Here is a 24054-nt window from a genome sequence, read left to right as displayed (position 1 = left end):
ACACTTACCTGCTGCAGCCACACGACTGGAGCCCACACACCAAGCAGGACACAGTACAAACACCAAACATAGGAACCAGCACTCCAGGCTGGGAAGGAACCTGGAGAGAAGGGAGAGAACACACATGCTTCAATCATGTCACGGCGAACAACACAGAGACCGTGACACTGCCGTGACACAGACTTGTCAGGATACTGATAAGCGGTTATCCAATGTTTGTATGATCTGTGATATCCAGAAATGAATGCAGTCTCTTCAGAGGTTACCAATGTCACATGTGTTACATGCCTTTTGAAGCCCGTCTATGTGTTAAATGCTGATTATAGTCATTATTGGCCATGCCTGCATTACCTCTGGAACGGTAGGTCTGAACACCGTTTGCTCTTCGCTTTTTATTCTCTTATTTTTACTTTTAACCTTTTCACAATTGATCACTTTGCTTTCTCCCTACCTCCGGTGGCAGCTTTTTCCCTGTTAAAGGACCAATCTGTCTAAGGTAGAGAAATTCAATTTCTATATATTGATTGCCATGTCTGAATGTAGTGCACTTGCAAGGGCTGTGCTAATCATTTATCTGTCTTATTTAACATTCCCACTTAAATAGTTTCTCCCAAGAAATTCATTTACATTTAAACTTTCAACTCGATATGCCCAGCAGCTGGAAACCTAATTAGCGGCTCTGGTCAAAGCCATTTTTCATTTCTTGTGAATAAAGAAATAATAATAGTAACCCATCTCGCTTTAAAACTACTTTTACATACATATTCCATGATCATCATTCATTGCTCTGTTCGTCTGTACCTGTACATTCCTTATGTGACCGGGTTCTCCTCTCTTACCAGACTTGAATTTGAAAGGCAACAAAGAGAAGAACTTGAGAAGCTGGAAAATAAAAGGTATAATATATAAAGTAATGTTGAAAGCTGTGCGCAGTGTAAATTTGTCATCATTTGAATTATGCTTTTTTTATTTACTGAAATATGATTGTATATACACTACTCACAAAAAGTTAGGGATATTTGGCTTGTGGGTGAATTTTCAGGATGAACCTAAATGCACTCTAACTTTACAGGTGAATTAATGTGACCTTTTCTAAACTTTTGAATGCACATGTCCAACTGTTCAGTGTTTCAATACTTTCTGCACAACTTGGTGTTCTCTAACAAGGAGCTTAACGGCAAAATTAACAACAGATGTTTGATCCATGAATGGCCGAATAAATTTCCTGGTTCATTTAGAATTAGTATTTAAACAGTAATCCTCATCATGCTGTTCACATTTTGACATCATGAGACCAAGACGACACCTAACAATTCATCAACAGTACCTTGCCATTATGAGGCTTCAAGCAGGAAGTGGCCACTGAGCTTAGAGTGTCACAGATTGTCATCAGCAGGTTGCAACAGAGATACAGAGAGACCAGAAGAGTCACAGAAAGGCAAACAATACATCAGCGTGGTCTGCATTCTAGATGACCTGCAACGGTACCTGACCACAGGTGTCATCGTCTTGCATGGGCCAGGGAGCATCTATGCTGAACGAGGGACCAGTGGGCCTCAGTGATGTTCACTGATAAAAGTAAATTCATGCTGAGCAGAAATTATGGCCACCAACGATGTTGGAGACATCAAGTAGAGCACAATGCATCAGCCACTGTTGTCACTAGATGAGCCTTTGGAGCTGGTGGTGGTATAGTGTGGGCAGGTGTGTCTAGTCAATACAGAACTGCCCTATACTTTGTGAATGGTACAGTGAGAAGCCCATACTACTTGTATAACATCATTAATCCAGTCATTGTGCCTCTTCATGAACAACACAGGCCTAATTTCATCTTCATGGACGACAATGCGCCAGCTCATCGAGGTCACATCATTAGGGAACAAGTGTTGGAGACTGGGGTACCTCAAATGCAGTGGGCTGCACTTTCTCCAGACCTGATTCCCATTGAAAACCTATGGGATCAGCTGAGTCGCTGTGTAGAGGCTCATAACTCTGTACCCCAGAACCTCAATGACCTGAGGGCCACCCTTCAAGAAGAGTGGGATGCCATGCCTCAGCAGACAATAAGTCGACTTGTGAACAGCATGAGACGTCGTTGTGAAGCTGAAATTAATACTCAAGGCCACATGACTAGTTATTGAGACATGCAACCTAGGGTATCAACCTATTGACCGTGCACCTGGACCCCGACTGAAGCACAGTGCCGCCCACTTGTTCCTAATTAGTTATTGAGACATTGACATTTTTGTGGGGGTATACTCGCCACTGGTTTTGGCTGCTGGTTCAATCATTTGTTTGAGATGAGGAAATCACCATTGCATGCTTCTACTTAAATGCCCTACTTTCATCATATAATATCACTGTAGCGAGAACTTTTTAAGTTTTATATAAATTTTACCCGGAAAACAAATATCCCTAACTTTTTGTGAGTAGTGTATTATGTCCATGTGCATGATGCCATATGCTTTGTGTATACCTCCATACAGAGATTGGAAATTTTTTGTCTGCTAATATATTTGGATTAAATGGAAACCTGCTGAGATTTCTACTTATTTACTATTTACCTGTCCATCATCATGTTTAGGTGAATATAGGATCCGAAATATACCTGTGAAAGAAACCGATTGACAAAAAATTATGTATATATAATATTTTTTAAGATGAACAATGCAATATTACTTCTGCTGCTGTAATGTAAATGTAACCATTGCTGCTGCGTCTTGGCCTCAAACATGGCTTCCCCCTTTTCCTCGTACATAGTAATATATCACATGTTTTTTTTTTATTCCTCTAGAGGGTGGTTCAACGTGTTCCATAGGGGAAGAAGTAATAAAAAGTAAAAATAAAATAAAAACAGTAATAGTTGTTTTCTATCCTCTACAAAAATTAATAATGGACAACACATTTATATAGATTTTTTCAAATCCTTCACCTTATTAGTTATGACCCCTTATGACTCCATAGTTGTCAAAAAATATTTAATAACTTGAGGTTCTCCTGGGTTCGAAATATTGGTGACTTATCCTCAGGATCGCAAGGGGTCTGACAATACCACCACCACAGCTGTTTCAGTTTGCCAAGGCATCGGAAACTAACCATGTACAAAGCAGATGCAGAAGGTACCGTACACTGTAGTTTTCAGGTAACGGTGTACTGAAGTACAGCTTCACTCACAGTAATTGGGAGTGGTGCCGCAGTAGCTTCCTGCTCTGTAGACTGTATAATTTCCGGTGGCTCAGCAGCTTGTACAGCAAAATTGTGGCAATGCTAGCTGTTAGACCCTCTGCTGAGCTGATATTGATGACCTTTGTCAATGTGAGTAGCTCAGAGGACCTCTTTAACTATAATAATTTCTTAGAACTTTTTGTTTTGTGAATCTACTCTGCAGCAAATTTCTACTTTCTTTTCACCTTTCTTTTGATGTCCTAAAATATTATTCATGAAATTTACCTCACATTCTCCTCTGCCGTGTGGCCCTGAAAACCAAAGCCATTTAAAAGAAAGATATGAAGAAATTGGTGCAGTTTGTCAATTTTCAAGATTAGGCCCTTAATCTGAATGCAGTTTCAGAGGCAAGACATTATATCGCAAATCAAAAGATGGCTGTCTCCTTTTTTTAATAGAAAACATAAAGATATGTCAGTCAGAATTCCCTTGCAAATCTCTGAATTTGTGCAAGTACCTACACATCCATTACTTCACAGTTTTACCAGCAAAGAAAATAGTTTAAAAGCATATCTCGGAATACATTTGAATAATTCAAAGAGTATAGCGTACTTTGGGTTGAAAAATGTTCCTGCTTACACTGCAAATGCATTTGTCCTCAAACCATCTTGATTCTACAAGAATATATAGAAAATATGCTTGTCAAATGCAGAATTTTACACTGTTTTCTTGAAAGAATCAACATTATTTTGTATTCAGAATCCGGTTTCTTAAAAGTGCACAAATGGTAAGTATTGATTGACGAGGATGTCTCTTGCCTACAAGGAAGATTTAAAGGTTCCAGATCCTTAGATAGATGCAAGCTGCCCCTAACCATCAGAAGAGGTGATATAACAGTTCGTCCCTGCACGGCGGCACTCTCGTTTATGGCAGGAACTGTAACACATGGAACTTTGTTGCATTTTAACCCCCAGCGAGTAGAGGTTAGAGCCACTGTACAGGGATAAAGACCAAGGGCGGCCATAAATATTCTGTAGCTGTTGGATGAATGATTGTCCACCTGACCGCTAACTCTCCTGACTCCCTCCCTGCTGTCCAGTTTACATACAAGTTTGGCTCGGCCAAAAGTGCATGTGTATTCAATAAGGAGATGGAAGAAAGCCACTGACGGACACTTCTGTTGGCAACTTATCTTCAGGGATAACGAAAGTATCTGGCGAAAATATTTGTTTTGCCCATCCTTCTCTTTCCCAACATCTTCTGGTGGAGGAAAGTTTGGAGTTCCCCACACATATGTAGACAATACACCAATGTGTATGGGGGCCTTAAGGATCCTTGGTTTCCCATTAATCATAATGTTATGGCATATTTGAATTCTTATAACATATCATGATAAGGGTTATGGGATTAATAACAAATGTGGCTGTCATGATACTGCAGTAGTGACCAGTTGGACAGAAGCGTTATTGCCAATTTGTGCCCAGAATTGTCTCTATGGCCTTCTATCATTAGGCCAGGCTTCCATATATCCTGCTATGTATTGTTGATGTGCCAACCATCAATTCCTCTCTCTGGGTATAAATAATTTTTCATTTTAAAAAACTGCAAAGTTATATACAACATTTGAGCCCATTTAAATAATATATAATTTTTTTCAGATCGATTTTCAATAGAAAAAAAAAGATATTCCCAATAAATTATACCATATGTAATTGATAGTTATAGGAAACGTGTGCCTTCTTAGATTAAAAATCACATACCTTTTATGAAAGCCATAACGCTTTACCAAAAAAGTCTTATACTGATGCAGTATGCCTTTGAGGAAATAACGGTGTCAGAATCAGACAATTGTATTCATCAGTCATTGTCAGCGGCACTTGTATTATGAGAGAGGTCTCAGTACTGACAATAAGAAATGAGAAGTTATACCTGGCTATTGATAAGTAACAATGGGATCTGAGAAGTGATTTTACTGTGTGATTTCTCTGTCATCTTTTGTTTTTTTTTGACCCCTTAACAGTAAAACTCACAGAAAACTATTAGAAGTAAAGGAAGTTTTTGTGGGTCTTCTTAGAGAAAGTTTTAGAACTTTTGCTTTTCCTCAATCTACGTTTTACCATAAATAACATATTAGAGTGTATACAATCATTTCAATAGACTATATGTCTCATTTCAGGAAAATGATAAAAGAGATGGAAGAAAAACAGAGATCGGAAAAAGCTGAACTGGAAAAAATGCAACAAGAAGTTGAGTCTCAGCGCAAAGAAACTGAATTTGTCCAGCTACAAATCCGTAAACAGGAAGAGAGCCTAAAAAGAAGAAGCATGGATATTGAAACGAGACTGAAAGATCTGTTGGACAAAAAGGAGAAATTTGAAGAAGAGAGACTGAGGGAGCAGCATGAAATAAAACTCCAAAAGAAGAAACAAGAAGAAGAATCTTTTGCAAAAGTCCAAGAAGAACTCCAGAGATTGCAGGAACTTCATAGTACAGAAAAGGCAGAGAAAATAGAAATTTTCAAAGAACTGGAGAAACTTAAAAAGGAGAAGGATGATCAGTATCTGAAACTAGAGTTAGAAAAGCGAAGGCTGGAAGAGCAAGAGAGGGAACAATTGAAGCTTGTGTTTCGGCTGGAGGAACAACTTAGAGAAAAACAGGAAATGATCCAGCTTCTTAAAAGAGAAGATTTCCTGAGGCTGGAAGACGAGATTCAGGTTCTTGAAGATTTTAGGGAGGATCTGTTGCGGGCCAAGGAATCTAGGTCAGAAGGAGAAGAAGATCCAGATGAGGTAGAAAAAGCAACCAATAAGTACACTACATTTAAAAAAGTGCAGTTAGAGAAATTGTCCAGTTTAGTGGATGAATTAAACCAACAAAAGGAGGGCTTGGAGCATGAAATAATTGCGGATCGGAATACCCTTGGAAGATTAAACCTTTCACACATAGATGACATTAGAGGAGATGATTGTTCTTTGACATCAACTCCTGTGAGTGATGAGCGAGATATGATAAAGCAAACTGAGCACAGGCTACATTGTAAAGAGAGGCAACTTCAGTACATAAACCAAAACCATTTGCCGGCATTGATGGAGGAAAAGCAAAGGACATCAGAGATTCTGGACAGTGGTTTGCTTGGATTAGACAAAACTTTATATCAGATTGAGAAAGAAATTGAAGAAAAGGCTGATCAGCTAGCACAGTTCAGAGCAAGTAGTGACCAACTGCAACAACTCCAAGCAACTTTCGAGTTTACCGCTAACATTGCTCGCCAGGAAGAGAAAGTGAGGAAAAAGGAAAAAGAGATCATTGAGTCAAGAGAGAAGCAGCACAGGGAGGCCTTGGAACAAGCAGTCGCTAAATTGGAGCGTAGGCATTCGGCACTTCAAAGACACTCTACAATAGATGTGGAAATAGAAGAGCAAAAACGAAAACTTACTGAAATGGACAGCTGCCAGGAACATGCTGGTCTGCAGGCAAGTCTAGAAGCGGAACAAAGAGCTTTGGAGCAAGACAGGGAACGGTAAGCCACTACGAGAGGTAGAGACGTTGCTTACAAAGTTTTCAAATTGTTAAAGGGTACTCCAGCCTAAAGCATGTATCACCTATTCATTGCATAGGGGATAAAGGTTACATTACATTGGTGAGGGTCCAACCACTGGTACCCCTACTAATTGCCAGAATGAGGATCCCACCCACCCCTGCTACAAGCCTGTGACTGAGAGGAGTTTGAATAGGGAAGTGGTCGAGCATTCCCCCGCCACTACATTTAAAGTCTATGGAACTGGTAGTAACGGCCACATCCTCATCTGCAGCTCCCTTCTTACTCTTTCTAGCCACATTATTGTGGTTGAGGGGACTGGGGTCCCCCGTTCTAGAGATCAGTGGGTGCAAAAATACCAACCGGCCATATTGTGTCTCCTAGAAACACATCTGTATAAGCATACTCAGAGACTGCTACATAAGCGATGCTAGAGGGGTCAGCATCCTTGTACACAGGGCCTTAGGGTACTTTCACACTTGCGGCAGAGGATTCCGGCAGGCAGTTCCGTCGCCGGAACTGCTTGCCAGATCCGTCAAAACGCATGCAAACTGATGGCGTTTGTCAGACTGATCAGGATCCTGATCCGTATGACAAATGCATTAAAATGCTGGATCCGTCTCTCCGGTGTCATCCGGAAAAACGGATCCGGCATTTATATTTTTTCACATTTTTTGCGGTCTGAGCATGCGCAGACCGCGATGCCGGATCCGTTTTGCCAGAACACTCAGGGCCGGATCTGGCATTAATACATGTCAATAGGAAAAAATGCCGGTTCTGGCAAGTGTTCTGGAATTTTGGACAGAGATAAAACCGCAGCATGCTGTGGCATTATCTCCGTCCTGAAAAGTCAGAAAGACTGAACTGAAGTCATCCTGATGCATCCTGAACGGATTGCTCTCCATTCAGAATGCATTAGGATAAAACTGATCAGTTATTTTCCGGTATTGAGCCCCTAGGACGGAACTCAATGCCGGAAAAGAATAACGCTAGTGTGAAAGTACCCTTACCCTTTGAATGTTTCTCCTCAGAGATTGACCCTAAAGGCAGATACGTTTGTCTTCACTGCTCCATGTACAAGGTACAGTTTTTCCTCATTGCCATGTACATCCCTCCTCCTTACTCCAATAATGTGATTAGGCAGGTTATGACAGTCGTATTACGAGGCCCACCGGTCCCAATACTTAGTCATGTGAAAAAATTAGGACACCCTTTGAAAGCATGTGGTTTTTTGTAACATTTTTAATAAATGGTTATTTCATCTCCGTTTCAACAATACAGAGAGATTAAAGTAATCCAACTAAACAAAGAAAACTGAAGAAAAGTCTTTTCAAGATCTTCTGTAAATGTCATTCTACAAAAATGCCTATTCTAACTGAGGAAAAAGATAGGACACCCTCACATGTATTCCCTCTTAAATTGGCTCAGATCTCACACAGGTATATCACACCAGGTGCACATAATTAGTAGATCGTTACTCTGCATGTTGAATGAGGCTTGCCCTATTTAAACCTCAGACATTTAGTTTGGTGTGCTCCTGACTGTTGAAGTGAGAGTGAGCACCATGGTGAGAGCAAAAGAGCTGTCAGAGGACTTCAGAAAAAAGATTGTAGCAGCCTATGAGTCTGGGAAGGGATTTAAAAAGATCTCAAAAGATTTTGAAATCAGCCATTCCACTGTCCGGAAGATAGTCTACAAGTGGAGGGCTTTCAAAACAACTGCCAACATGCCCAGGACTGGTCGCCCCAGCAAGTTCACCCCAAGAGCAGACCGCAAGATGCTAAAAGAGGTATCCAAAAACCCTAAAGTGTCATCTCGAGAACTACAGCAGGCTCTGGCTACTGTTGATGTAGAAGTACATGCCTCTACAATCAGAAAGAGACTGTACAAGTTTAACTTGCATGGGAGGTGTGCAAGGAGGAAACCTTTGCTTTCCAAGAGACACATCGAGGCCAGACTGACATTTGCCAGCGATAAAGTTGACAAAGACCAGGACTTCTGGAATAATGTAATTTGGACAGATGAGTCCAAAATTGAATTATTTGGACACAACAGCAGAGGACATGTTTGGCGTAAACCAAACACAGCATTCCAAGAAAAGAACCTCATACCAACTGTGAAGCATGGAGGTGGAAGTGTCATGGTTTGGGGCTGCTTTGCTGCAGCAGGACCTGGTCAGCTCACCATCATAGAATCCACGATGAATTCTACTGTGTATCAGAAGGTGCTTGAAGAACATGTGAGACCATCAGTTCGAAAATTAAAGCTGAAGCGGAACTGGACCATGCAACATGACAATGACCCAAAACATACTAGTAAATCAACCAAAGATTGGCTGAAAAAGAAGAAATGGAGAGTCCTGGAATGGCCAAGTCAAAGTCCAGATTTGAATCCCATTGAGATGCTGTGGGGTGACTTGAAAAGGGCTGTACGTGCAAGAAACCCCTCAAACATCTCACAGCTGAAAAAGTTCTGCATTGAGGAGTGGGGTAAAATTTCCTCAGACCGATGTCGAAGACTGGTAGATGGCTACAAGAACCGTCTCACTGCAGTTATTTCAGCCAAAGGAGGTAACACTCGCTATTAGGGGGAAGGGTGTCCTATCTTTTTCCTCAGTTAGAATAGGCATTTTTGTAGAATGACATTTACAGAAGATCTTGAAAAGACTTTTCTTCAGTTTTCTTTGTTTAGTCGGATTACTTTAATCTCTCTGTATTGTTGAAACGGAGATGAAATAACCATTTATTAAAAATGTTACAAAAAACCACATGCTTTCAAAGGGTGTCCTAATTTTTTCACAAGACTGTATGTTGGGAGACTTAAATAAGTATTTAAACCCTTCCCTAGGTAAATTCCATCAAGGCCCACTGACTGGTGCCCCGGAGACCTCACTGGCAAAACTACTGCGTGAATTAGATCTTCATAATCTGTGGTGAATTCGGCATCCTGGTGCATGAGAGTATTCCTGCTTTTCACCATCTTATAATTCTCTCTCCAGGATAGACTTGCCGGTTGGGTCCCTGGAGGCGTCGTCTTACATTTCTTGTATAGAATATCTCCCATGCAGTCTCTCAGACCACTCGCCCATTTGATTGGAAGTGCAGTTAGGGAGGGGGTCCAGTGTGCTCCCTACCCCTATCTGGAAGCTTAACCCATTCTGGATTCAACTATTAGACGAGAGAGATCCGCTTACAGAGCAAATTGGGGAGTTTTTCACTTCTAATATGGGTTCAGCGGCCATGGGAATTGTATGGGATACCATGAAAGTGTAAGTACAGGGTTTATATATCCAAAAAATGTAAAAGGCGGAAAAACAAGACTAGGGGACTATCGGACTCCTTGCAGCGGGAGGTGAAAGTCTCAGAGGCTTTATATATCCAGAGTCCATCCTCGCAGAGTGAGTAGACATGGAGGGAGGCACAGGAGAAGGACCATCTAACCGCAGATGATAATTGTTTCTTTTTGAGGCAGAAATACACTGCTCAAAAAAATAAAGGGAACACTTAAACAACACAATGTAACTCCAAGTCAATCACACTTCTGTGAAATCAAACTGTCCACTTAGGAAGCAACATTGAGTGACAGTCAATTTCACATGCTGTTGTGCAAATGGGATAGACAACAGGTGGAAATTATAGTCAATTAGCAAGACACCCCCAATAAAGGAGTGGTTCTGCAGGTGGTGACCACAGACCACTTCGCAGTTCCTATGCTTCCTGGCTGATGTTTTGGTCACTTTTGAATGCTGGCGGTGCTTTGACTCCAGTGGTAGCATGAGACGGAGTCTACAACCCACACAAGTGGCTCAGGTAGTGCAGCTTATCCAGGATGGCGCATCAATGCGAGCTGTGGCAAGAAGGTTTACTGTGTCTGTCAGCGTAGTGTCCAGAGCATGGAGGCGCTACCAGAAGACAGGCCAGTACATCAGGAGACGTGGAGGAGGCCGTAGGAGGGCAACAACCCAGCAGCAGGACCGCTACCTCCGCCTTTGTGCAAGGAGGAACAGGAGGAGCACTGCCAGAGCCCTGCAAAATGACCTCCAGCAGGCCACAAATGTGCATGTGTCTGCTCAAACGGTCAGAAACAGACTCCATGAGGGTGATATGAGGGCCCGACGTCCACAGGTGGGGGTTGTGCTTACAGCCCAACACCGTGCAGGACGTTTGGCATTTGCCAGAGAACACCAAGATTGGCAAATTCGCCACTGGCGCTCTGTGCTCTTCACAGATGAAAGCAGGTTCACACTGAGCACATGTGACAGACGTGACAGAGTCTTGAGACGCCGTGGAGAACGTTCTGCTGCCTGCAACATCCTCCAGCATGACCGGTTTGGCATTGGGTCAGTAATGGTGTGGGGTGGCATTTCTTTGGAGGGCCGCACAGCCCTCCATGTGCTCGCCAGAGGTAGCCTGACTGCCATTAGGTACCGAGATGAGATCCTCAGACCCCTTGTGAGACCATATGCTGGTGCGGTTGGCCCTGGATTCCTCCTAATGCAAGACAATGCTAGACCTCATGTGGCTGGAGTGTGTCAGCAGTTCCTGCAAGACGAAGGCATTGATGCTATGGACTGGCCCGCCCGTTCCCCAGACCTGAATCCAATTGAGCACATTTGGGACATCATGTCTCGCTCTATCCACCAACGTCACGTTGCACCACAGACTGTCCAGGAGTTGGCAGATGCTTTAGTCCAGGTCTGGGAGGAGATCCCTCAGGAGACCGTCCGCCACCTCATCAGGAGCATGCACAGGCGTTGTAGGGAGGTCATACAGGCACGTGGAGGCCACACACACTACTGAGCCTCATTTTGACTTGTTTTAAGGACATTACATCAAAGTTGGATCAGCCTGTAGTGTGTTTTTCCACTTTAATTTTGAGTGTGACTCCAAATCCAGACCTCCATGGGTTGAAAAATTTGATTTCCATTTGATTTTTGTGTGATTTTGTTGTCAGCACATTCAACTATGTAAAGAACAAAGTATTTCAGAAGAATATTTAATTAATTCAGATCTAGGATGTGTTATTTTTGTTTTCCCTTTATTTTTTTGAGCAGTGTATTTCGAAACAGGGGAGAGCGCGGGCAGTTTGCTGGCCAGAATAGTCCGCTCGCAGGAAGGCCCATCCAGAATAAAAGCTCCACAGAGAATTCGACTTTCCTTAAAGGGCTTCTGTCAGCCCACTAAACCGTTTTTTTTTTTTCTGTTTACTAATAATCCCTATACTGCGAGCTCTGCATACATAAGTTAAATAATCATTTTGGTTCAGTAGAATTTGATAAAAAGCTATTTTTAAAATATGCAAATTAACTTGCTACCAGCAAGTAGGGCGGCTACTTGCTGGTAGCAGCCGCATCCTCCGATCCTAATGACGCCCCCTCTGCATTGTGATTGACAGGGCCAGGGAACGGAATCGTTCTCTGCTGGCCCTGCCTGTTAGCATTTAAAATCTGGCGCCTGCGCCGCGGCCGTACCTATCTTCAATCTGCGCAGGCGCACTGAGAGGCGGCTGCTCACTCCTCAATGCGCCTGCGCCGGGTGTAGATGTGACGTCATCGCGCAGACGCATTGAGGATGGAGCGGCCGAGCGAGTGGCCGCCTCTCAGTGCGCCTGCGCAGATTGAAGATAGGTACGGCTGCGGCGCAGGCGCCAGATTTTAAATGCTAACAGGCAGGGCCAGCAGAGAACGATTCCGTTCCCTGGCCCTGTCAATCACAATGCAGAGGGGGCGTCATTAGGATCGGAGGATGCGGCTGCTACCAGCAAGTAGCCGCCCTACTTGCTGGTAGCAAGTTAATTTGCATATTTTAAAAATAGCTTTTTATCAAATTCTACTGAACCAAAATGATTATTTAACTTATGTATGCAGAGCTCGCAGTGTAGGGATTATTAGTAAACAAAAAAAAAAAACGGTTTAGTGGGCTGACAGAAGCCCTTTAATGAATTCTGTAGCTACTACAAAGAATTATACACTTCCAAACTAAACCTAAGTGCTAGTGATATTCGGTCATATTTGGCTGATATTTCCATACGAGTGATGTCATTGGAATCGGCCTGATACCTGGATGAACCCTTAGAGCTGAAAGAACTTAGAGCGGCCCTAGGGTCTTTCCTCAATGAGAAGGCCCCAGGTCTTGATGGTTTACCGGCAGAGTTTTTTAAACGGTATCAGGAAACCCTTCTCCCTCATCTCTTAGATACATTTAAAGATTCTCTGTGTTTCTGGGGAAACTGCCGGCATCTATGCGAGAGGCTGTGGTGGTGGTGCTGCCCAAACCTGGAAATGACCCAACTATGCCCGACTCTTATAGGCCTATATCCCTTCTGCCCACTGATGTGAAGATATTGGCAAAGGTGCTAGCTAACTACCTGAATAAAGTTATCGATTCCCATATACACTAGGACCAGTCCGGATTTATGCCTGACAAAAGCACCTCCATTAATCTTTGGAGACTTTTTCTTAATCTCCAAAGACCAATGGATACTGGGAGTTGTCGTGCGTTGGTGTAACTCGACGCTGCCAATGCTTTTGACAGCGTCAAATGGGATTATCTATGGGAGGTTATGAGGGCCACGGAGTTTGGGTCGGGATTTATATCATGGGTTCAGCTGCTTTACTGATCACCAGTGGCTAGAATTAGGGCAAACCAGGACGCTGCCAATGCTTTTGACAGCGTCGAAGGGGATTATCTATGGGAGGTTATGAGGGCCATGGGGTTTGCGTCGGGATTTATATCATGGGTTCAGCTCCTTTACTGCTCACCAGTGGCTAGAATTAGGGCAAACCGGGAATTGTCTGTGCAGTTCCCATTGCAGAGGGGAACTGGACAGGGTTGCCCATTATCCCCACTATTGTTTGCTATCGCCATTGAGCCCTTGTCCTGTCTTCTGCGTGCGTCCACTGACTGGAGAGGGTTTCCATTGGGTCCTAGGGAGGAAAGAATCTCCCTATATGCCGACGACATGCTTATATATACTGGAGATATAGCGCGTTCCATTCGCCCAATAATGAAACACATTACTGAATTTGGTAGGAGATCCGGATTAACAATTAACTGGGATAAGTCAGTAATCCTTCCCCTTGATCCCCTCCCACCACAGATAGACTGGACGCAGGTCCAACTGCGAATCGCCAATAGTTTTAAATATTTGGGGATAATGATAACGCCAATAATTACGGACTATGTTAATGTTAATATAGACCCGCTGATTCAAAAATGTGCAGAAAAAGTAAATGCCTGGTGTAAGCTCCCCCTATCTGTAGTTGGTCGCTGTAATCTAATAAAAATGATATTGATGCCCCAACTGTTGTATGCACTACACAATGCTCCTGTATGGATTCCCCAAAGGATATTTTATAAGATTCAGGGTAGTTTTCGATCCTTGGTATGGAAAAAGAACCAACCCAGAATTCGTATGGAGACTCTGCAGAGTGGTAAGGGGGAGGGAGGCTTCTCGCTTCCAAATCTGTGGTTGTACTTTATAGCAGCACAAATACAACATTTTAAGGGGTGGGACAATTTACTGGTTTGGGACCCTCAGCTAGAATAGCGACATTTATCATGAAGCAAAAAATACCTATCGCTATGGCGGAACTAGAAAAACCGCAGACCTACCATGGGACTTATTCCACATTATCGCTGAAAACAAAAGTTTGGTCTAATTTTGAACACCTGTTTGGTCTTCAGGGCCTCTATGACAACACGCCTCTTTGGCGTAGCCCACGACTGCCTGAAATGTTTAGACTGGAAGGTTTTTCCCTGTGGGAAGAGAAGGGTATCTTCTTTCTTCATCAAATTCAAAAGGATGGAGTTATGAAATCATTTGCACAAGTACAACAGGAATTTGGTCTCCCTTACAATATGTTTTATCAATTCCTGCAGCTTAGGCATGCATACCAGGCGCAGTTTAAAGAGGGCACGTCACTGTTGGCTTCCCCTCCGATAGTTCAACAGGTGCTGCGTAGTGGCAATTCTAAAGGACTTTTTTCTATCCTCTACAGACATTTATTTGATAAGTCTATATCTCCAAGCTGCCTACCAATGAAGGATGGGTGGGAACGTGACGTCGGAGCTATCACACAGGAGCAGTGGGAAGGAATTCTAGCTTCAACTCCTAGCTTGACGCTTAGTGCAGCCCAACACCTATCTCAACTTTATTTAATACACAGAGTGTATAAAACTCCTGTTTTCCTATACTGGATAGGTATTCAGCCAAACTCATGCTGCCCTCAGTGTGGGGTGGAGGAGGCCTCCTTAATGCACATGTTTTGGGATTGCCCTGAGTTGGGAACATACTGCAAAGAAGTGCTGCAAATAATTACCCAGGTGACTCGGATACAGATAGTGTGTGATCCCAGATTGTCTATATTTGGTATCACAGATATGCTAGGAGGGGATAGCGGAACACCTTCAAGCATACAAAGAATGTTATTTCAGGCTAGAATACTAATAGCCAAATACTGGATAGAAAGGAGACAACCCACTAGACGGGAGTTTATAAGCAGAATTAATAATATACTAAGATATGAAAGAGGAATATATCTAAAAAGAAGATGCCCAGCAAAGTTCATATCCATTTGGGCAGGTTGGTTTGAAGTCCCTGGATTGGCGTCACGGGCACTGGCGGGAGACTGCCTGCGGGGTCCACTTTCTGCATTAACACATCTACTCTAAATGGTGGGGAACTCCAGTATATCCTAGATGGAGGTAGATATGTGGTTTTGATACCCCAGCCTGGGAAAGTCTAATGTGTAACATGATAATACATTGAACCAATCATAAGCCAGTGCATTATGTTTCCCCAACTTGGGTTCAAACGGTCATCTCTTCGCATGGAAGTTTGGGTTGGGGTGGGAGGGGGTTATTGTTATAAGTAATATTATGTAAGGTGTTCCTTCCCGACAGTCAGCTTGCTCGTTCAGTAGGGGTGAAGATACATGCATCGATCACCTCCAGAGCTATTGCGATCACTCGTCCTCATACAGCTGCATCGTTTCTGGACAGCAGACTGTTGCTGCCTTAGACCACACGATCTGCTGCAAAGAAATAATAATTTACTTGAAAACACTTTACATGGGCAGATTCTCGGGAACGAGTGCTCGAAGGAAAGTTCACGCCCAGTAATCTGCTCGAATATCACCCCGTCTAAATACACCTTAAGGGTCCATTCGCACGTCCGTGTGTTTTTTGCGGATCAGTGGATCTGCAAAACACTGACATCGGCGATGTGCGTTCCGCATTTTGCGGACCGCACATCGCCGGCACTTAATAGAAAATGCCTATTCTTGTCCGCAATTGCGGACAAGAATAGGACATTTTCAATTTTTTTCGGGATCGGAATTGCGGACCCGAAAGTGCGGATCCGCAATTCCGGATGTGGGCAGCACATCGTGCTGCCCCATAGAAATTAATAGGTCCCTAATTCCGTTCTGCAAAATGCGGAACGAAATTGTGGATGTGTGAATGAACCCTACGGCTGAAGTTCGCTTTGGACCGTGCCTTTTTTTTTTTAGATTAAAGGGATTCTGTCACCAGGATTAACGATATAGCGATATTTACAGTTGCAAGAAAAAGTATGTGAACCCTTTGAAATTATATGGATTTCTGCACAAATTGGTCATAAAATGTGATCTGATCTTCATCTAAGTCACAACAATAGACAATCACAGTCTGCTTAAACTAATAACACACAAAGAATTAAATGTTACCATGTTTTTATTGAACACACCATTTAAACATTCACAGTGCAGGTGAAAAAAGTATGTGAACCCCTAGACTAATGACATCTCCAAGAGCTAATTGGAGTGAGGTGTCAGCCAACTGGAGTACAATCAATGAGATGAGATTGGAGGTGTTGGTTACAGCTGTCCTGCCCTAAAAAAAACACACACCAGTTCTGGGTTTGCTTTTCACAAGAAGCATTGCCTGATGTGAATGATGCCTCGCACAAAAGAGCTCTCAGAAGACCTACGATTAAGAATTGTTGACTTGCATAAAGCTGGAAAGGGTTATAAAAGTATCTAGAAAAAACCTTGCTGTTCATCAGTCCACAGTAAGACAAATTGTCTATAAATGGAGAAAGTTCAGCACTGCTGCTACTCTCCCTAGGAGTGGCCGTCCTGTAAAGATGACTGCAAGAGCACAGCGCAGACTCCTCCAATGAGGTGAAGAAGAATCCTAGAGTGTCAGCTAAAGACTTACAAATCTACGATACGTAAAACGCTAAACAAGAATGGATTCCATGGGAGGATACCACAGCAGTACTGGCAAAATATTCTGTGGACAGATGAAACCAAAGTTGAGTTGTTTGGAAGAAACACACAACACTATGTGTGGAGAAAAAGAGGCACAGCACACCAACATCAAAACCTCATCCCAACTGTGAAGTATGGTGGTGGGGACATCATGGTTTGGGGCTGCTTTGCTGCGTCAGGGCCTGGACGGATTGCTATCATCGAAGGAAAAATGAATTCCCAAGTTTATCAAGACATTTTGCAGGAGAACTTAAGGCCATCTGTCCACCAGCTGAAGCTCAATAGAAGATGGGTGTTGCAACAGGACAACGACCCAAAGCATAGAAGTAAATCAACAACAGAATGGCTTAGGCTACTTTCACACTAGCGTTCGGGGCTCCGCTTGTGAGTTCCGTTTGAAGGCTCTCACAAGCGGCCCCGAACGGATCCGTCCAGTCCTAATGCATTCTGAGTGGATGCGGATCCGCTCAGAATGCATCAGTCTGGCACCGTTTGTCCTCCGCTCAGCAGGCGGACACCTGAACGCAGCTTGCAGCGGAGGCAAACGGATCCGTCCAGACTTACAATGTAAGTCAACGGGGACGGATCCGTTTGAAGTTGACACTATATGGCTCAATTTTCAAACGGATCCGTCCCCCATTGACTTTCAATGTAAAGTCAAAACGGATCCGTTTGCATTATCATGAACAAAAAATAAATAAAAAATTTTTTTTTTGTTCATGCTAATGCAAACGGATCCGTTCTGAACGGATCTAAGCGTTTGCATTATAGGTGCGGATCCGTCTGTGCAGATACCAGACGGATCCGCACCTAACGCAGGTGTGAAAGTAGCCTTAAACAGAAGAAAATACGCCTTCTGGAGTGGCCCAGTCAGAGTCCTGACCTCAACCTGATTGAGATGCTGTGGCATGACCTCAAGAAAGAGATTCACACCAGACATCCCAAGAATATTGCTGAACTGAAACAGTTCTGTAAAGAGGAATGGTCAAGAATTACTCCTGACCGTTGTGCACGTCTGATCTGCAACTACAGGAAACGTTTGGTTGAAGTTATTTCTGCCAAAGGAGGTTTAACCAGTTATTAAATCCAAGGGTTCACATACTTTTTCCACCTGCACTGTGAATGTTTACATGGTGTGTTCAATAAAAACATGGAAACATTTAATTCTTTGTGTGTTATTAGTTTAAGTAGACTGTGATTGTCTATTTTTGTGACTTAGATGATCAGATCACATTTTATGACCAATTTGTGCAGAAATCCATATCATTCCAAAGGGTTCACATACTTTTTCTTGCAACTGTATATGTGCCCATTAGTCTCCATTCAGTGTTTAAAATGATCCCACTGTTTATGCTCTGTGTGTGTTAGTCTTATAAAAATCGATCTTATTGATATGTAAATTACCTCTGTCAGGAGCCCAAGAGGTTGTCCCACGATATGTTGGAGCCCAGCCGCGCCCATCGATCCGGAGCCCAGCACCGCCTACCACTTAATTTATTCACTGCACTATCCTGACGCCATGTAATCTCTGCTCCATAGTTTCGCGCAGGCGCAGTGGACACTGTAGTCTGCGCCCGTGCGGACTACTGGCACCGGCTTCGACGAGTCAACTGCACATGCGCCGGCTCCCTCGTCGAAGCCGGTGCCAGTAGTCCGCACGGGTGCAGGCTACAGTGTCGCCTGCGCGAGATTACGGCACTGAGAAGAACTGAAGTCAGGGATAGTGGAGTGAATAAATTAAGTGGTAGGCGGTGCTGGGCTCCGGATCGATGGGCGCGGCTGGGCTCCAACATAACGTGCGACAACCCCTTGGGCTCCTGACAGAGGTAATTTACATATCAATAAAATCGATTTTTATAAGAATCTAACACACACAGAGCATAAACAGTGGGATCATTTTAAATACTGCATGGAGACTAATGGGCACATATAAATATCGCTATATCGTTAATCCTGGTGACAGAATCCCTTTAAGTGCTGTGGCCTCTTCACAGTCTTTCTCTGCACAGAAGAGTCCCGGCCACCCACTCTTAGAGAACCCCCACCAATCATAAAATGATTGCATTTCTTAGAGATGAGATGGGTATACTCCTTTAGTATTCGAGTTACTGTGTCTACTATTGTATAACTATAAATAGTTATATTAAAGGGGTTCTACACGATTTAACAATTGATGGTTTATCCCTTGGATGGATCATCCATTTCAGATATGTGGGGGTCCCGCATCTTCACCGATCAGTTGTTCTGCAGTAGCTCCAGCATCAGAACTACATAGCTCCGTGCACTGTATAGTGTAGAGAGCAAGTTACTGCAGAGCTGCTCCCACACTGATGGATGGTGATGTATGGTGAGGTCAGGCAGCACTGCGCGTTAGTCGGCGGGTGCTCGGTCTTGCGGATGTAATCCCGAAGTCTGCACAACGAAGAAAAACCGGCACTCCAATTTTCTTTGCTCAAAAGGATTTATTGGTCACTCCTGGGACGTGCGTTTCGACACTCACAAGTGTCTTTTTCAAACAGTAAGTGAGCAGCTGCTCACTTTCTGTTTGAAAAAGACACCTGTGAGTGTCGAAACGCACGTCCCAGGAGTGACTAATAAATCCTTTTGAGCAAAGAAAATTGGAGTGCCGGTTTTTCTTCGTTGATGGTTGGGGATGTCGGGTGTCCGACTCCCACCAATCTCATATTGATGACCTATTCTACGGATATTTTACTAATTGTTATATCCTGGAGACCCCCTTTGTATATACCTATATTATAGATATATTCTAGATAGAATGTTTCTTTGTTCTTTTGACAATTCTTTTATCTAGTGTGAAGACTGAGCCGATCGCATATGTAGCACTTCTGTGGTATATGTGAAAGACCAGAGTGGTTTCAGCTGGATTTTAAAGGGGTTATCCGAGATTTTGATACAGGTGTCCTATCCTCAGGAAAGGTCATCAATATCTGATTGTTGGGGGTTCGAGTCCTGGCACCACCGCTGATCAGCTCTTTGAAGAGGCTGCAACACTTCGGTCTCTTCCTGGGCCAGTGAGATCACATTCATCGGTCACATGGTCTAGGCGTAGCTCAGTCCCATTCAACCGAATGGGCCTGAACTTCAGTTCCAAGCACAGCCCCTATTCAATGTACATCACTGTGCTTCGTAAGTTGTGTGGAGGCCGCAGCACTAACCAGACTCTTCAAACAGCTGATTGGTGTGGTCCAACTCCCAACACCATCACCAATCAGATATTGGCAGACCTATCCTGAGGATAGGCCATCAATATCAGCCCCTTTAAGGTCTCTTAGAATGTTGTTTTTATTTTACTTTTTAGCCCATCTTATTATTATTTTTTTTTTGCTATTATGGTTTCTATAATTTGTGCAGATTATCTCAGGAAATCCAGCAGCTGAAGCAGAAGATACAAGTCACTGATCCACTTTCAAAAAATCTGTCAGGAGCCCTAGAAGAAAAGCCGTCCCTTGCCAACTCCCCAGCAAGCCCAGTGAAATCTCAGTCACAATTGCTTCAATTGACTGATGACAGGTATATAATCCTATTTAAATCCCCTTCTAGTAAGCATGGTAAAACATGGGCCCAGCTATAATAACCGCATATTGTGCGTGAATGCTTTTATCGCTTTCGGAAAGGGTATTGTTATTCCAGGATGCACTCAGAAATAAAATATTATTGTAATAAAAAATGTAATTTTCTCTGCTTTTATAGTATTTATGTATTGTATGTAAATACCTGGTGCCGCTGCAGTAAGTGGATATTGCTGACAAATTTCCCCTTTTTGATTACGCTTTTTTTTTTTTAAGCACTTTGTTCGAATGTAAATTGCTAGTCTTAGATGTAGAAGACGTGGTGTTTGCCTTTATATCCAGAGAAGTGATAGTTACTTTCAAGACTGCCTGATTAACTTATTTATGGTTACCCAGAATCCATGCTTATATTGAAGAAGAAGTACAAAGGCGGCTTCAAAATATTAATTTGCCCAGTGAAGTCATCAGCAGCCTGAGTATGTCCTACTCTTCTGAATCTGGAAAGGTAGGTATTGTGAAATCAGTAAGTTACCTTACTTGTCAAGTACAGTGTATTTTTGGAGACAGACTCCCCCCAATTTTCCAATTTGGTTTTATTGATCAGATCTATGAAAGCCTAAGCGGCACCTGGCGGCTCTCCTCTCCTGCTAGTTTTACAAAAATACTTGTAACAATTTTGGAACATATTTATTGGAACTTTGCTGTGCAATTTTCCTCTGTTATTCTCCTTAGAAATATATGAATAAATTGATGATGTTACCAGTTGTGGTCATGCCCTGACCAACTCTGGCAGTGGGGCTGAGACAGTAACCTCGGTTGCTGCGGGAATACAGTCTCCATGCAGAGCTGACCTGGTTCTTCACGGAGATCAGAGCGGGAGACGACCTGGCCGCTTCCTAAGGCTGAGTTCACATCACCGTTTAGCTTTCTGTTCTAATCCGTCAGAAGAAGATAAAAAACTGTTGCATCAGTCGGCATCTGTTTGAGCCCTTTCCGTCTGAGATCCGTTTTTTTAGACAGAAAAAAAAAAGTCCTGCATTAAGTACTTTTTTCCATCCAAAAAACTGATCTCAGACTGAAATGGCTTGAACTGATGCAACAGGATCGAATTTTTTTCATGATCCTGTTATAAAAAAAAAAGGATCAGTAAAAATGGATTCTGTAAAAAAAGGATCCTATCTGATAAAAGGATCCATAACTGATACAACAGGATCCATTTTTTTTTTCTCTTCTTTTCACAGATCAGAAGAACAGAAAGCTTAACGTTGATGTGAACTCAGCCTAACCTGTATATACAGCGTTCATTAAAAGCTGTGAATACTGCAGTGGAGAAGGCAGGGGCAGCATTAGGGCACACAAATGTATTTTCTTTCCGTGACCATTCTGTTTTTTTTTGCCGACTGTATGCGGAACCATTAGTTTCTATGGGTCCGCAAAAAAAACGGAAGTTACTCCGTGTGGTTTCCATTTCCATATGTCCACATGTTGGTTCAGCAAAAAAATAGAACGTGTCCTATTATTGTCCGCATAACGGACAAGGACAGGATTGTTCTATTAGGGGCCAGCTCTTCCGTTCTGCAAAATACGGAGTTCACACGGATGTCATCCGAATGTTTTGCAGACCACAGAATACATGTATGGTCATGTGCATGAGCCCTTAATCAGTCTTTCCCTTGTCCATGGGGAAGTCGTATGTTACTGACAGCCAACTCCCTGTTCCTGCATCTCCACCTGCAGACTCTACAAGGACCTTCAGAAACATCCTTTCAGATAGAATTACAGACTGCCTGGACTTTTATAGTCTGTGGAGACACCACCTATCCATAGGTCATAGTAACATACGGTAGTTTATAAGGCTGAAAAAAGACATCTGTCCATCCAGTTCAGCCTGTTATCCTGCAAGTCGTGTGATATTGAGCTTAGCTGTTTTGACGTGAATTGAGCTGAGCTGCAATACCCTACACAACCAGTGGACAGATGTGGTACTGTTTTTGAATAGAAGCAACTGTGTTTTTCTAATTCTGGAGTTCCCCTTTAAGAATTTCTGCCCCTCTCCTCTATCTAGATTGAAGCCACAAGAGGGTTATTTGGCACCCCTACCTTTATAGGGTGTGCATGTGGCTGTCATGTTGTTGCCCCTCTCTCGATATAGAAGACCTGGTTCTGTAGTGTCCAGAAGATTTGCCAGCTTCCATCACATTGCATGCAGAGAACATGTGTTATCAGTAAGACGCTTCTGCACACGAGAGCAAACATCTCTGCCGGGATGTAAGAGAGCGGATTCTGGTCTCGCGTTCTCCGCTCATAGGCAGAGTGGGGGATGCGTGAGAAGACCTATTTCCAGCTTCTGTGATTATAGCACAGGACCCCCTTAAAGGGGTTGTCTCTCTCCAGCAAATGGCATTTGTCGTGTAGACATATTTACCGTAACCTCTTGGATAGTGGAGGTTTTTTTCCCTTTTGCGTTTTCATTTTTCTTACCAGTCTTCAGAGCCATAACTTTTTTAAATTTTCCCACTCACATAGCCTTATGATGGCTTGTTTTTTTGGGACAAGTTGTACTTTCTTATGCCACCATTTAATATGGCATACAATGTAGTGGGAAGCGGGAAGAAGATTCCAAAATGGGTGAATTGGGGAAAAAAAAACACGATTCCACCGCTGGCTAATATGCCGTTTTGATATTTTTTTTTCATTGCACCAATTCGCTGTATGGGATTAATATTTTTAGATTTTGATAGAAGGTGCATTTCGGGCGCGGCCATGCCTATGGTGTTTATTTAAAAAAAAAATATATGTATTGTATTTTTTGTTCTAGGGAAGGGTGGATGATTTCAAATAATTTTTATTTTTTTTATGCTTTATTAAAAGTATCAGTATTACACATATAGAATGTAAAACAATTTGCAGCAATAAACAGCAATATGCTGAGTATTAACAGTTAGGGTAACAGGGTAGATGTCATCTCGGAGCACAATATATATCATCAGTAATCGTAACTCATGTGTCTAATGCAGGGATCAAAGCGAGATCAGTGCACGGTCAGTGGCCATCTGCTAAACTGTCCGAATCCCTCCCAATATTTCCATTGAGCACAAAATCTATTGTGGGAACGATTCTCCCAAGCGGCCAATTCTTCGAATCTGTAAATGGTATCCACCTTCTTTATCCAGTGGTCAAGTGGTGGAAGATCTGGGGATAACCACTTAAGAGGGACTAGCAAGCGGGCTGCCATCAGTCATTTTTTGAACAGTAGTGGGACACCGGTGGTAATGCGGAAAGAGGAGAGGCCTAAAAGAGCTAGTTGGGGTGAAGGTAGGATCTTCGTTTTGCATACTAAGTTGCATTGCCTAAAGATCTCCATCCACCACTTATGGATTAGTGGACACGTCCACCAGATGTGGTAGAAATTACCTCCCTCTTCCCCGCACCTCCAGCAGGCGTCAGACTTCGTTACATCAAACCTACAAGTGACGTCAGGAGTCTTATACCACCTGGTGAGAATTTTATACCCATTCTCTTGTATGCTGACACACCTGGATTAAGTATGAGGTTCCCTATAGAGCCGT

General features: G+C 42.9%; 1 protein-coding gene across 2 annotated transcripts in view; it reads left to right on the top strand.

Annotated features, from left to right (window-relative positions):
• The window catches only part of KIF16B (kinesin family member 16B), a 355224-nt gene that overhangs the window by 198223 nt on the left and 132947 nt on the right, over positions 1-24054 (top strand). For both annotated transcript variants that reach the window (XM_040429997.1, XM_040429996.1), the window contains 4 exons: positions 843-896; positions 5342-6685; positions 20328-20486; positions 20882-20990. In XM_040429997.1, the coding sequence (XP_040285931.1) occupies positions 843-896; positions 5342-6685; positions 20328-20486; positions 20882-20990 (1666 nt within the window). The remainder of the gene's footprint in view (positions 1-842; positions 897-5341; positions 6686-20327; positions 20487-20881; positions 20991-24054) is intronic.

The sequence above is a fragment of the Bufo bufo genome, chromosome 4, assembly GCF_905171765.1.
Source record: "Bufo bufo chromosome 4, aBufBuf1.1, whole genome shotgun sequence".
NCBI lineage: Eukaryota > Metazoa > Chordata > Amphibia > Anura > Bufonidae > Bufo > Bufo bufo.
Note: the sequence above shows the minus strand (reverse complement) of the source record. Positions and strands in the feature narration are given on the sequence as shown.